The 13624-nt window shown below is 34.3% G+C and overlaps 1 protein-coding gene across 1 annotated transcript; it reads right to left on the bottom strand.

The window, feature by feature from the left end:
* Window positions 1-909: 909 nt before the first annotated feature.
* LOC129719721 (uncharacterized) lies at window positions 910-12321 on the bottom strand. The gene is made up of 5 exons (XM_055671142.1): window positions 12244-12321; window positions 11718-12185; window positions 1809-2117; window positions 1320-1751; window positions 910-1263 (listed from the first exon to the last, which is right to left on the bottom strand). The coding sequence occupies exons 1-5, from the start codon at window positions 12308-12310 to the stop codon at window positions 1091-1093; spliced, it is 1449 nt and encodes a 482-aa protein (XP_055527117.1). The 5' UTR covers window positions 12311-12321; the 3' UTR covers window positions 910-1090.
* Window positions 12322-13624: the final 1303 nt, after the last annotated feature.

Here is a 13624-nt window from a genome sequence, read left to right as displayed (position 1 = left end):
GTATTTGGGGTACAAATGGAGTCGAGTGGTTGCTTGGGAACGTTTGTGTTTTTGACGTACTGTGATGATATTTTTTCTGGCTAAATCACATACCTAATTCATCTGTATGATGTTTTAAAAGAAATGGAATCATAATGTTGTTCAAACATTCGTTCTGGTATAAATTTTAATTGATAGCCAAACCACTAGGCTTGAACCATGATTTGACAAAAAGGGAAAAGTCCTTTTCTGTTCACTACGCAGGCTGGTCTTCAGCTTTCTCCCTGGCGGATTATAGTTGAGGTTTGCAGGAAACCATTAACAATAGAAACCGGAAGATTTTCGCTTTCAAAATGGTTTACTCACCTCTTGTCAAAATTGTTTTGCAGTTCATACCGAACCGTACAATGCACTTGCGGAATGCTCCTTGTTTGGACGCCATTTTAACCGAATTGAGCATGTATTAACAAAACACAAAATACTGACATAAAGAGGAAAGATAGAGCTTTCATATACATATTTTCATTTCTCTCTAAGTGTTGTTGTGGAGTAAAAGAGCCCCAAAATTCCAGATTTTTAGTTGTCACCCGTTACCACTACTCTCTTCACTATGCGAGGGGGTACAATCGATACGAAAAATATCGTCAAGGGGTACGCGGACAAAAAAGGTTGAGAACCGCTGCGCTAGAGTATGAAATGCGTTATGCCCAACACACATTCGTTGTACTGGTTTTAAACTTAATCAACAGTTGCACTAATTTCGCACAATATTGATGGGGTTTCGCTCCATCCAACTTTTTCTTGTAATTAATTAATAATTGTTAATAATAATTTTTTGTTAATAATAATTGAGTTTCGTTTTATTCACGACCTACCTTTTTTTTGTTTATCATTGCATTCTCTTTACTTTTTCAGGAAACGACAATTCGGTTTAATTCGTTCATTTAATTGTTTTGCTTATTACTAGTAAAACCTATCATAAATAACAATAAATTAAATAAATAGAACGTTAGTAATATATCGAACAGATTTACAAGTCAGACCCTTTTCATGTTCTTTGTGATTTTTGTTTAAAACAATTTTGAACTTTCATTCCGGAGTTCAAATTTTTCTACAGTATCCTAAATAGTCTAGTGAAATTTTTCCAATTGAATCCATAATTCGGGTTTTGGGGTTGTTTGCTATCTGCATCCTGTTCTTCATCGATGGCTTCGTTTTCTTCGCTCTCATCTTCTTCGTCATCATCTTCTTCGTCTCTATCCTTGGGTTGAGTACTAGTAGCTTCTGTTAACAGTGAATGAGGTTTATCCAAGAGTTTAATTTTTTTTTCAAACCAATACCTTCTGTAACTGCTTTTGTTTCTTTTGAATCATCTTCGTCATCAATGTTGTCTTCATCATCATCATTCTCTGTGCTGTCATCATCGCCTCCAGATACTATCGACTCCACAATATCAGCAATTTCATCAGAAGCATCATCTTTGTGTTTAGTTTTTGAAATTGTAACATTTCTGCTGTTAACTTTCGATATTGTCATCGGAGATTGCTTAAGAGGGGACTTTTTATTATTATTTTTACTATTCAGTTGATTCAGATCACTTTTCGTAGAACTATTCTTCTTTTTTTTCTGATAACTGGTTCCTAGCAAATCCCCCAAGAAATCGCCTTCAAGTAAACTAAAGCCGGTGTATCCGGGCTCTGATGATTGCACTTCAGGTTCATCTTGTTCGACAATCTCTTCATCTTCATCTTCGTCATCCTCATCTTCGTCATCTGAAAATATCGAATAAAGCAAAACAGATCTTAACCGTAGAAGGAACAATTATTTACCATCTCCCAAATCAAAAGAGCTTAATAAATCATCAGCTTCATCATCATCGTCATCTTCATCCTCCTCGTCATCAGCGTCAATATCCTCAACCGGTGGAAGTGGCTCGGGCTCAGTTACAGAAAGGCCACGTGGTCCAAATTTGAAACATGACACCCGCAGCACGGCTTCAATTTCATTATCAGCACGTAATTCTAACCCCAGACATGCCTTAAAATGATCATCAGCGCGTCGACTAATACCATATATTCGTCCACAGAATCGATTAAATCCTCCTGGTAATGGCATACACACTGGAGTTGCTTTACGACCTATATATAGAAAAAAAAAACACACACACATAAAACTCGTTACTTAATTATGTTACACACCTTACATATAAACTGGGGTCTTTTTTACGCAAATGAAAAAGCATATGAAAAAGCCGCGTAGTTAGAAAAAATTGAAAAAAAATCACAGGAAGGTTGTATGCAAAGCCACGACCGCAAGGTTGAAGTAGAATACTTTTACAAGAAAGATAACCCGGCTGCTTGCGTGTCAGTCATTTTTTCTAGTAAATAAACGTTGACCGTTCATTGGAAGTATTGTAATTTCTTTTTGTTTGATGTTTTGAATGAAGTTCATTGAATATTTTTAAATTTTGTGCAAATGAGAAGTTGAAGTGCTGCCGAATTGTAATATGCACATTTAATTTCTGCATTTCATTTTCTGCATGACCGTAGCCAAACACTAAGCGACGCAAACACGTAATTATAGCGCAAAACGAGAAAATATTAACTCTTCAAATATTCATTTGTGTTCTTCAAATTTCAGTTGTTCAATTTAATATCAAATGAAATGTCTGTTTATTATCTGATGAAGCTCTTAAATAGGCCAAATGATGCATTCCCAATTTACTAGGTTCATAACTATGCCGACCGTGCTTGGGAAAGCAATCGTGTAACGACCAATCAGAGGTCGAATTTTGTTTTTTGACAAGGCTTAAGAATTTTCAACAGTACAATAGTTCGAATAATTAAATTGCAATTTCATGCATTTGGTAGGAATCTTAGAAGATTTTCTAATCGATTGCTGCAAAAACGAAGTAAATCCATCGAAAACTAACCGATTTATTAGCATTTGAAATTGGACATATTTCTCACTTTTTCCAGTTTTAGATTTTCATTTCACATCCCTATGTAGCCGAACTTCCTGAGAGAAGTATTCTACTTCAAAAATTCTATTCACTATCACACTACATACGGGTCATTCTATACTAAGTGTACATGCCACTTGGAGACGACCACCACAGATTTTGCTCAAAAATGGGGGAATTATTCATCTACTGTCACTTTGGAAAAATCCCAAATTTGGTGTCGATTGGAATACCCCCCGCTCTGTGGGACCCCCCTGTTTATTGCAAAGTCACGCATTTTTTGTTCAAAATCTCTTTTTTCTTTTTCTTACAATTCATAGACGTAAGATGTCCGAAAAATACTGATAGATGATTTTTGAAGAAAATAAACCAAGGAATCCAGAAAAAATATAAGTTTTGACCGGAAGTGTTGCCAGATAAATTGTTTTTGTGTTTGAAAACTAAATATACACTTTTCGGCAAATGCAGCCATTCTTATTTTAAATTTGATAATTTCATCGTGTTCCTTGGAAAATTTCACATAAGAAACAACTATCATCCCGAAGTAATGTGAGCCAATCTCGAGATATAACATTTTTACGAAAAAAGTTGTAAATTTCGTAATTATTTTCTACTATATAAAAATGGAATTCCGTAACGCTTGATCTTATTGATATTATTCCCTCAGTCTCTGAGGTGTACAGTAATCATCATCATTTGGAATCGTTCTAAATCAAAAATAATAAGCGGTGACATGTAGGTTTTTTAACATGAAAATGTTCGCTGATGTTCAGGAAAGACATTTGAGAAAAAATAGTAGGTATCTAATTACTAAAACTTGAGATATTATTCACAAAATTACGTAAAACATGCAAAATTATGACTTTCTGTGCTAAATTTGCCTCTAAATCGAAATTCAAAGCGATGACATATGCTTCTTTTTTCACTAAAATGTTTGTTATCACTAAAATGTTTGTTGTTTTCACTAAAATGTTTGTTGTTTTCAGGAAAGACATTTGAGGAAAAATAATTGGTATCTGACCACTAAAACTTGAGATGATATTCACAAAACTATGTAAAACATGCAAAATGATGACTTTTTATATTTAATTCGTCTCCAAATCAAAATTCAAAGCGATGACATGTGATTCTTTTTTCATTAAAATGTTCGTTGATGTTTAGGAAAGACATTTGAGAGAAACAATAGGTATTTATTTACTAAAACTTGAGATATTATTCACGAAACTACATAAAACATGCAAAATTATGACTTCCTGTGCTAAATTTGCCTCTAAATCGAAATTCAAAGCGATGACATATGATTCTTTTCACTAAAATGTTTGTTAATGTTCAGGAAAGACATCTGAGAAAAATAATTGGTATCTAATTACTAATACTTGAGATATCATTCACAAAACTACGTGGAACATGCAAAATCATGATTTTTATGTTGAATTTCCCTCTAAATCAGAACTCGAAGCAGTGATCTGTGATTTTTACTATAATAAAATGTTCATTGTGTTTAGAAACGATATTTGAGGGAAAAATAATATCTGATTATTTGAAATTTAAATATTAACCACAAAACCACATGAAAAATGCAAAACCATAATTTTTTAGGCTCAATTTGTCTCTGAATCAGAATTCAAAGCGATGACATGTGATTTTTTTTTCAATAAAATGTTCGTTGTTATTCGGGAATGACATTCGAGAAGAAATAATAGTTATCTGATAACTGAAAATAGAGATATTATTCACAGAACTAAGTAAAACATGCAATATCATGAATATTTTTGCTCAATTTGTCTCTAAATCCAAATTCAAAGCTATGATATATGATTTTTTCCATTAAAATGATTGTTTATGTTCAGAAAAGACTTTTGAGTAAAAATAACAGATTTTTGATTACTGAAAATTGAGATATTATCCACAACACTACGTTAAACAAGCAAAATCATGAATATTTGAACTCAATTTGCCTCCAAATCGAAATTCAAAGCTATGATATATAATTGTTCTTCATTGAAATGTTTGTTAATGTTCAGGAAAGACATTTGAGGAATAATAATGGGTATCTTATTGCTAAAAGTTGAGATATTACTTTAAAAACTACGTATGTTTGAAGATGATTTTCTGCATACAGAAAAACACTTTAAAATAGTCTTTTTGAAATTTATATATATATATATATATATATATATATATATATATATATATATATATATATATATATATATATATATATATATATATATATATATAAATATATATATATATATATATATATATATATATATATATATATATATATATATATATATATATATATATATATATATATATATATATATATATATATATATATATATATATATATATATATATATATTATAAATGCAAAATCTTGACTTTTTGAGCATGAGCTCAATTCGCCTGTGAATTAATTTTTTTTTTCAATAAAATGTTCGTTGTTCCTTTCATCATCTGCAAATCTTTTCTAGCAGAAGAATTTATGTTTTAATTTGGTGCGAGTCGAGCAGAAAAAAATTTCATTTCTGATGTTTTCGTAGTTTTGTGAATAGTAACACATTACGGGATTCGAAATACTTTTTTACTTTTACCAAAACTATATTTTGGGACATTTGGCTGGAGGAAAGGCCGCATTTCATTGGTTAGTTCTTTTTTTTTAATTTCTACGTAGTTATGTGGATTAAAACGTTAACTTCTTCTCAGACGTGTTCCTTGGACACCAACAAACATTTTCGTTATAAAAATTCACATGTTATCTCTTTAGATATGATTATAGAGGAGAACTCAGCATGAATGGTTACGCTAAATTCTTCTTACTTTGATTTCTTTCTTCTAAAAGTTACATAAAAAGAGGTTTTACTGTGAACGATTGACGAATTTTCGGTTATCACCCGAGTGTGGTATATTCGGAACTGGGATGACCCCACATAACATTTTCCAAAATAACGACTTCTGGATTCAGGAAAATAATCTAAAGTAGTATTTGGCCTACAATTTCAATACTTCCGAAACTTCCGAAATCCATACGCCATTTTGAAATCCGACATGGCGACTTCCAGTTTATGTAAAACATCTCCAAATCACAAAATGCAATCCAATATGGGTATTTCCGTTCTGTGCGGTTTCAGAATGTTAAAGTACTTAAAGTGATGATGGACGTGAAATATTTTGGATGTGAAATATTTTTGAAGTGAGTTGTGCTAATAATGCAATGAATTTAAAAAAAAAGATTCCTAGTTTTGAAACTTTTGATCCCGAGCATCGCCGGGAACTTTCAACTAGTATTTTATAATTTACTAGTTGAACGTTCCCGGCTATGCTCGGAATCGAAGGTTTTAAATTTAAGAATCATTTTTTATTTATAATTCTTTACTGCTTTAGCACAACTTACTTAAAAGTTATTTCACATCTTATACGTTTATCATCACTTTAAATACTTCAATATTTTGAGAACAGAACACACATAAACTGGAAGTCGCCATATCGGATTTTCAAACGATGCATACGGTCACTTCCAAAGTTAACTACTTTTTTGGTTAATTGTGCGTTGAAGGCAGTATTTCTCGGTCTTCTCACCAGCTGCTGATCGTTTGGACCAAAAATGTTAAATTCGACGCATCCGACCAAACACGACCAAACGATGTGCCGATGTGCCTAGCCTAAAAACTTTTTAGAAAATTCAGTTCTTGCCAAAATGTGTCGCTTTTGGAGTTGAGTAAAGTTTCCTGTATACCTATGTGGTCAATTTTGCTTCCGTATGCCGAAGAAAACATGCCACTTTGCTGAATCTCTATGCAGTATAACGATTCCAAACATACAGTATTGAAAACACGAAGATGATTTTCAAACGGAATCACAGACCATCACAGATTTTGCTCAAAGTTGGGGGAATCATTCATCTACTGTCACTTTTGAAAAATATCAAATTTGGTGTCGATTGGAATACCCCCCGCTCTGTGGGACCCCCCTGTTTATTGCAAAGTCACGCATTTTTTGTTCAAAATCTCTTTTTTATTTTTCTTACAATTCATAGACGTAAGATGTCCGAAAATGTAAGATGATTTTTGGAGAAAATAAACCAAGGAATCCAGAAAAATATAAGTTTTGACCTGAAGTGTTGCAGGATAAATTATTTTTGTATTTGAAAACTAAATTTATATTTTTCGGCAAATGCAGCCGTTTTTATTTTTAATTTGATAATTTCATCGTGTTCCTTGGAAAATTTCACATAAGAAACAACTATCATTCTGTGGTAATATGAGCCAATCTTGAGATATAACATTTTTACGAAAAAAGTTGTAAACTTCGTAATTAATTTTTTTTACAATTTGTAGACGTAATACACCCGAAAAATATTGATGGGTGAATTTTGAAGAAAATAAACCAAGGAATCCAGAAAAAATATTACTTTTGGCCGGAAGTGTTGCCAGATAGTTTAATTTTGTATTTTAAAACTAAATTTGCATTTTTCGGCAAATGCAGCTAATTTTATTCCAAATTTGATGGTTTCATCGTATTTCTTGGAAAATTTTACGTAAGAAACACTTATCACCCCGGGGTAATATGAGCCAATCTCGAGGTATAGCATTTTTACGAAAATAGTTCTGAATTTCGTAATTAATTTCTCGTAAAAATGTAATATATCAAGATTGGCTCATATTACCACGGAGTGGTAAGTGCTTCTTAGGTAAAATTTTCTGAGAAACACGATGAAACCATCAAATTTAAATAAAATTAGCTGCATTGGCCGAAAAATGCAAATTTAATTTTAAAATACAAAAATAATCTATCTGGCAACACTTCCGGGCAAAAACAATATTTTTGCTTACGCTGATCTTACCTCCCCCTTCCCCTATGTTGGCAATCGTAACGCTCAAGGATACCCCCTCCCGCTTATGAGTGTTACGTAATATATGGATGCCGCCATAATGCTTCACAGGAAGGTGACGAACAATCCGAATATTATCCGACAGGATATCCAGATTTTCGGATAGTCGGATATCCTTGATATCCGGATATTGTATCCGAACATAGTTTAATGAGAATTAGGGGGATTAGGGGCATAATGAGCACACGGGGCGAAATGGGCACCCCTCTTTTATGCGAAACTACGCATTTTTAATACAATATGGTATGTGGAACTCTTCCGTAGTTACTACAGTATCTTTTTATGTGGAACAAAAGTCAGTTGTCTATTTAAAATATGGAAATATATTGAAAAAATCAACTTGGTTCCCGGATGTTGGAAAAATTATTATTATTGCGCACTACAAAATAAGCTTCTACGGTCGTTTAAATGGCTCAATCAAGTATGTAGACACATCAATATGACGTAGGGGTCGTACCCCAAATTTCACCATCATTGAAGTTGTGATTTTAAGTTATAATTAGTGTTAAAATCTCATGTTAACTTCAACTAATTCGAGAGGGGCGAAATGGTCACCTTTAGGTGGGGTGAAATGAGCACACCTTGTCACATAAACTTACCTGAAATTCATCTCAGTAGACTTGTGAGTTTGTTTGTTTCCATAGTCAGTGTTCGTTTACAGTGATGGTGCGAATATATATTAGAAAATCTTTGAGACCGAATCGGTCGGAAAAAGGGACTGCAGGCAGAATTGGCCACCATAAGGCGCGACGTGACATTCAGGAAACAAGCCGCCAAGTAACACGGCATCCCGCGACAAACGTTGGCCCATTAGTTGTACTTCTACGCAGTTTCAAGATATGTTCTTTAAGAGTGCTTTGATATCCCGTGGGTGCTCATTTACCCCAGTGGGGTGCTCATTGTGCCCCACACATCGACTGAATGCTAGTTTTTGATGCATGAATCTAATTTGTGTTTTTCACCATTATACGATAAATTTTTCAATTGGGGATAGTGTAACTTTAATTACAGATAGTTAGTTCAAGTTTTGCACTGAAGACAGCTTAAATTTTTTGTCGTTTTCCATGCTTAAATCAGCAACCAAGTTAGGGTGCTCATTATGCCCCTATTCCCCCTATGTAAATAAATACTTACGAGGGGATGCTTACTTAGATTTTATTGCCGAGAACTCAACAGCTGATAAATTCAGCGAAATGTTCTACAAGTTTTCGGCAGAATTTTCAAGAACTTCGGCAAACGAAATTTAATACCTGCTGGTTTACGGTAGATCGATATATTTGCTGAATGTTCATCGAAATATATTGCTGACATTTGGTTAAAATTTCGCCGAGTTCCATCAGCTGTTGGGAAGTTTGCCGAGATAAATTAAGTGTGTGGGGGATTGTGGAAAAAGCCTCAAATTCGGGCCTGCCAGGGGGTACAATCGATATAAAAAATAGCGCCAAGGTGTATGCGGACAAAAAAAAGGTTGAGAACCGCTGTTCTAGAAAGGCAGGAGTTTTGTATCATATAGGTCTAAATAAGTTTTGTGAAGCGGTGAGTGTGTGTTTTCAACATTGTTGCATCCGTTTGCAACAATATAAATGCTTTTGTTTCTCTAACTCAGTTTACAGATCGTGATGTGATTTCAAGACGCATATTAAGTCTTTGAAATCATAAGCGTTTGCATACTGTATGATGGGGAAAAATGATGCTTGGCAGCTTGACCGCATGTCACAAGTGGGACGGTTTCAGCGAGAATTGCTCATGTGCAACATGTGCCACAGTATGTGTTGTTTCTTGACTGGAGATGGAAGGGGAGAATTTTTCGTACAAGTGTATTTGTAACCTAGGACAGGACGTGACAAAAGAAACCAAAAATCACCCAAAGTTCTGTCAAAGTGAACGCCCTCTCTGATTGGTTGATTTTATTTAGCGCTGTAGTGGAAGACCGTGAAATGTCAATTCGACGCCGTTCGCAGCAATTGGGCTTGTGCCTACATGGAAGATGTTACGAAAGGATCTTAATCAAAATACAGCTCGTACAAGAATTGAAGCCGAATGACTTGCCGCAGCGTCGAATTTTTGGTGAATGGGCCTTAGAACAACTTGCTGAAAATCCACTTTTTTACCGAAAAATTGTGTTCAGTGACAAAGCTCATTTCTGGTTAAATGGGTATGTTAATAAGCAAAATTGCCGCATTTGGATCGGAGAGCAACCAGAGGCAATACAAGAATCGCCAATGCACCCAGAAAAATGCACGGTTTGGTGCGGTTTACACGCTGGAGGCATCATTGGTCCGTACTTCTTCAAAGATGATCAAAATCGCAACGTTACGGTCAATGGCGCTCGCTATCGCGCGATGATTTCTGATTTTTTTTTGCCGGAAATGGGAGAGCTGGGTCTTGTTGACATGTGGTTTCAGCAAGACGGAGCAACGTGCCACACATCGCGCGAATCAATGGACATATTACGGAATGAGTTCGGTGGGCAATTCATCTCACGAAATGCACCGGTTAATTGGCCGCCTAGCGTTATTCGCGAGATACTAGCCGAAATGCTCGAAAAAGTGACCCAAAATTGGAGTTTTCGTATGGACCATTTAAAACGTAGCCGTGGCCAACATTTGAATGAAATTATCTTTAAAAAGTAAATGCATAAACCAATTTATCGGCTCAAACAAAGATTTCATACAGTTTTGTAATTTTTATGCGTTTTTTTTAAGAAAAACCAAATTTTTAAAAAATCACCCTTTACATACGTACGATGAACGATGATTGAGGATTTATTTTATGAAAAGCAAGAGGAATCCGGAATAAGGTAAAATTATGACTAGTTCAAAGAAATCCAAAATATATGTTTAAATTTATTCATGTTTCATTGAGCAACCATTATCAAATAAATAAATTATTATAGAAATCCAGGACTTGAAAAACTCTAGACATTGAAATTTCCTTTATTAAATATTTTTGGCGACACTGGCAGGCGTCGTGTCGAATAATTAAAATGTTTCATGAGGGCAATTTTGAACGAAAAGAAGAATAACTAGAAGCCACATGTCACATCCTGTCCTAGATTGTAACGATTAGTGCTAAGACTATCCGGATTAAGATATCCGGATATCCGGCCTCGGATATCCGACAAATATCCAAAATCCGGATCAACCGGATATCCGCATATTATCCGACAGGATATCCGGATTTTCGGATAGTCGGATATCCGGATATCCGGATTCTATATCCGAACATAGTTCAATGGAACTAATTTACATAAATAGTTACGAGAGGGTGGGGGGTTGAGGAAAAAGCCATTTTTCGCGTTACATTTTATTTAAATGGCCTTTAAAAGACTGAACAAAAATTCCGGATATCCAGATAGTAAATATCCGGATATCCGGGTATCCGACTATTCGGTTATCCGTATCCGAATATACGGATATCCGGATAGTATTCGTTTAACCATCCATTTTATTGCCCTTTAAGTAACAGATTTTTATTGCTTTTTAAGTAACAGATTTGTTACCAAGGAGAGCATTTTGCGTTATTGCTTTTAAAGTAATAAGGAAAAATTTTGCGTGTACTAGTATCAAACCAATATTAAACTTTGTTACCAACGTATCAGCTTTCTAACAAAATTAGATAGCTTTTGATAGAGACGAAAAATTTATTAGACCGGTTTCAGAACGACTTCAATTCAGGATTTGTTATCATAACTCATTCAGATTTAATTTTGCTACCAAAAGCATATGGAAAAATACAAATTGTATCAAAATATGTTCTTTATATCTCCTGTTGGCAGATTTTTGTAACGTTTTAGTTATGCTTTTCTAAACGGGTATTAAAAAATAAGGAGGGGCAATTCCGATTGAAAAATTTTATTGGAGTTGATAATTAACTTACCCGATATTACACGGTTTGCTAGCACTCTGTCCCCAAATTTAACACCAATGGACATGCGATTACCATCCAAGTATTGAATTGTTGCACATCCGGGTCCTTTGACCGGAACAAGCGGAAGAAGAAAATCCCGACAGCAGTTGCATTCATAAGTTGTACATTTACAGTATCGATTTATTGGGTTTGCATCATCGACGTTCACGACAGGCGCTTCACTTATGACTTCTTGTGGAACTTGGTTGATTTCTTGTAATACCTCATTGTTTTCAGAATTAGTTTCTTCGTCGGCATTTGCGTTACTGGCTTCATTGCAATTGACTTCATAGCAGTTCACTATTTCACTGGTATCTGAATCATCAACGGCGTTTGATTCTGATATATTTGCATCTACAGCATTTTCACTATCGCTGTATTCTTCTACATCTTGTCTAAGTATAATAGGAGATTTGCTGTTCAGTTTCGAGGGTTTTTCTGAAATGCACATTAGATTAAGCTTCGACAACATGATGGAAATGTTAAATCACTATACTTTCCAAAACCCTTCCACTGGCGATTGCAAGCAATAAGCATACTATATATAATCCTTCAAGCTTCATGTTGAATAAATCTGTCGAATAAATATGAGATATATAACAAAACGTTAATGTATATTCGATTACTACGCATCAAAATTATATGAGTAGCGAAACTATCGAAACTATTTTTTCATGTTAAATATCTTAGAAATGCATGAAACGTGTTATCTCGAAATACATTTTTTTGAAAAACTTCGAAATCTTGATACATACAAAATTTTCGGGCCAATGTAATGGCAATTTTTTCATGGTCCTTATATTAAATTACACCGACACTCCAAATAAATGATCAACAAAAAATATTATTATTATTTAAGAGCCTGTTCGCGGAGACCGCAACTAGGTCTTGTTTCGAGGTTCTCCGATCGGACTGAAACTTCCAGGGTTTGTTCATCTCTATGACAGAACAATGTTTTGCATAATGTCAGATTTTTTTAAAAGGGGTAAGTGGGGTAAAAAAGGACGTCAAAAATTGATGTCCAAAAATTTCTAAAAACAAAAAATTGTTATAACTTTGTGAAAACTGAGTCGATTTTCATGAAAATTGGCATGTTTATTCTACTCTATAAAGGGAACAAAATGAGGGTTATTGGAAGTTGCTATCGAGAATACATGATGAGATATTCGCATTTTTCTAAAAAAAGAAGGTGATTTTCACAGCAGTTTTTCTCTTACCAACAAATCTAGGATCAAAATCCAAATAATACGTTTTGTAGGGCAACTCAAGAGCTTTCATTAGATATATTCAAAAAATGCGCCGTTATAAAGATGCCTGAGAAAATTTATTTTTTCTATAACATGTTATTGACCATAATTTCGAACCCATTGTGCGAGAGGCGAAACTCCGTTTTGTGTCATTGTTCTTTATGCACTAATACACTAATGCAATAGTTTACGGAAATTGAGGTATTTGGAAAAGGGGTTAGTGGAGTAAACAGACTCTTCAAAATCTTGTATTCGGAAACTGCTAAAACCGTAAAATCGGCTTACACCCGAAGTTACACGATGAAATGAGAGGTTAGTTTTGGAGCTAACAGAAGTAGAATGAATGCCAACAAAGCCCTGCGATACTTTTGAAGTAGAATACTTCTCTCAGGAAGTTCGGCTACATAGGGATGTGAAATGAAAATCTAAAACCGAAAAAAGTGAAAAATATGTCCAATTTCAAATGCTAATAAATCGGTTAGTATTCGATGGATTTCCTTCGTTCTTGCAGCAATAGACTGGAAAATCTTCTAAGATTCTTCCTAAAATAAGATAATTGTAATTTTATTATTCACACTATTGTACTATTGAAAATAGTCAAGCCTTGTCAAAACGAAAAATTCGACCTCT

This window comes from Wyeomyia smithii, chromosome 1 (genome assembly GCF_029784165.1).
Source record: "Wyeomyia smithii strain HCP4-BCI-WySm-NY-G18 chromosome 1, ASM2978416v1, whole genome shotgun sequence".
NCBI classification, from domain to species: Eukaryota; Metazoa; Arthropoda; class Insecta; order Diptera; family Culicidae; genus Wyeomyia; species Wyeomyia smithii.
The sequence above is the reverse complement of the archived record's forward strand: the minus strand, read 5'-3'. Positions and strand labels throughout refer to the sequence as shown.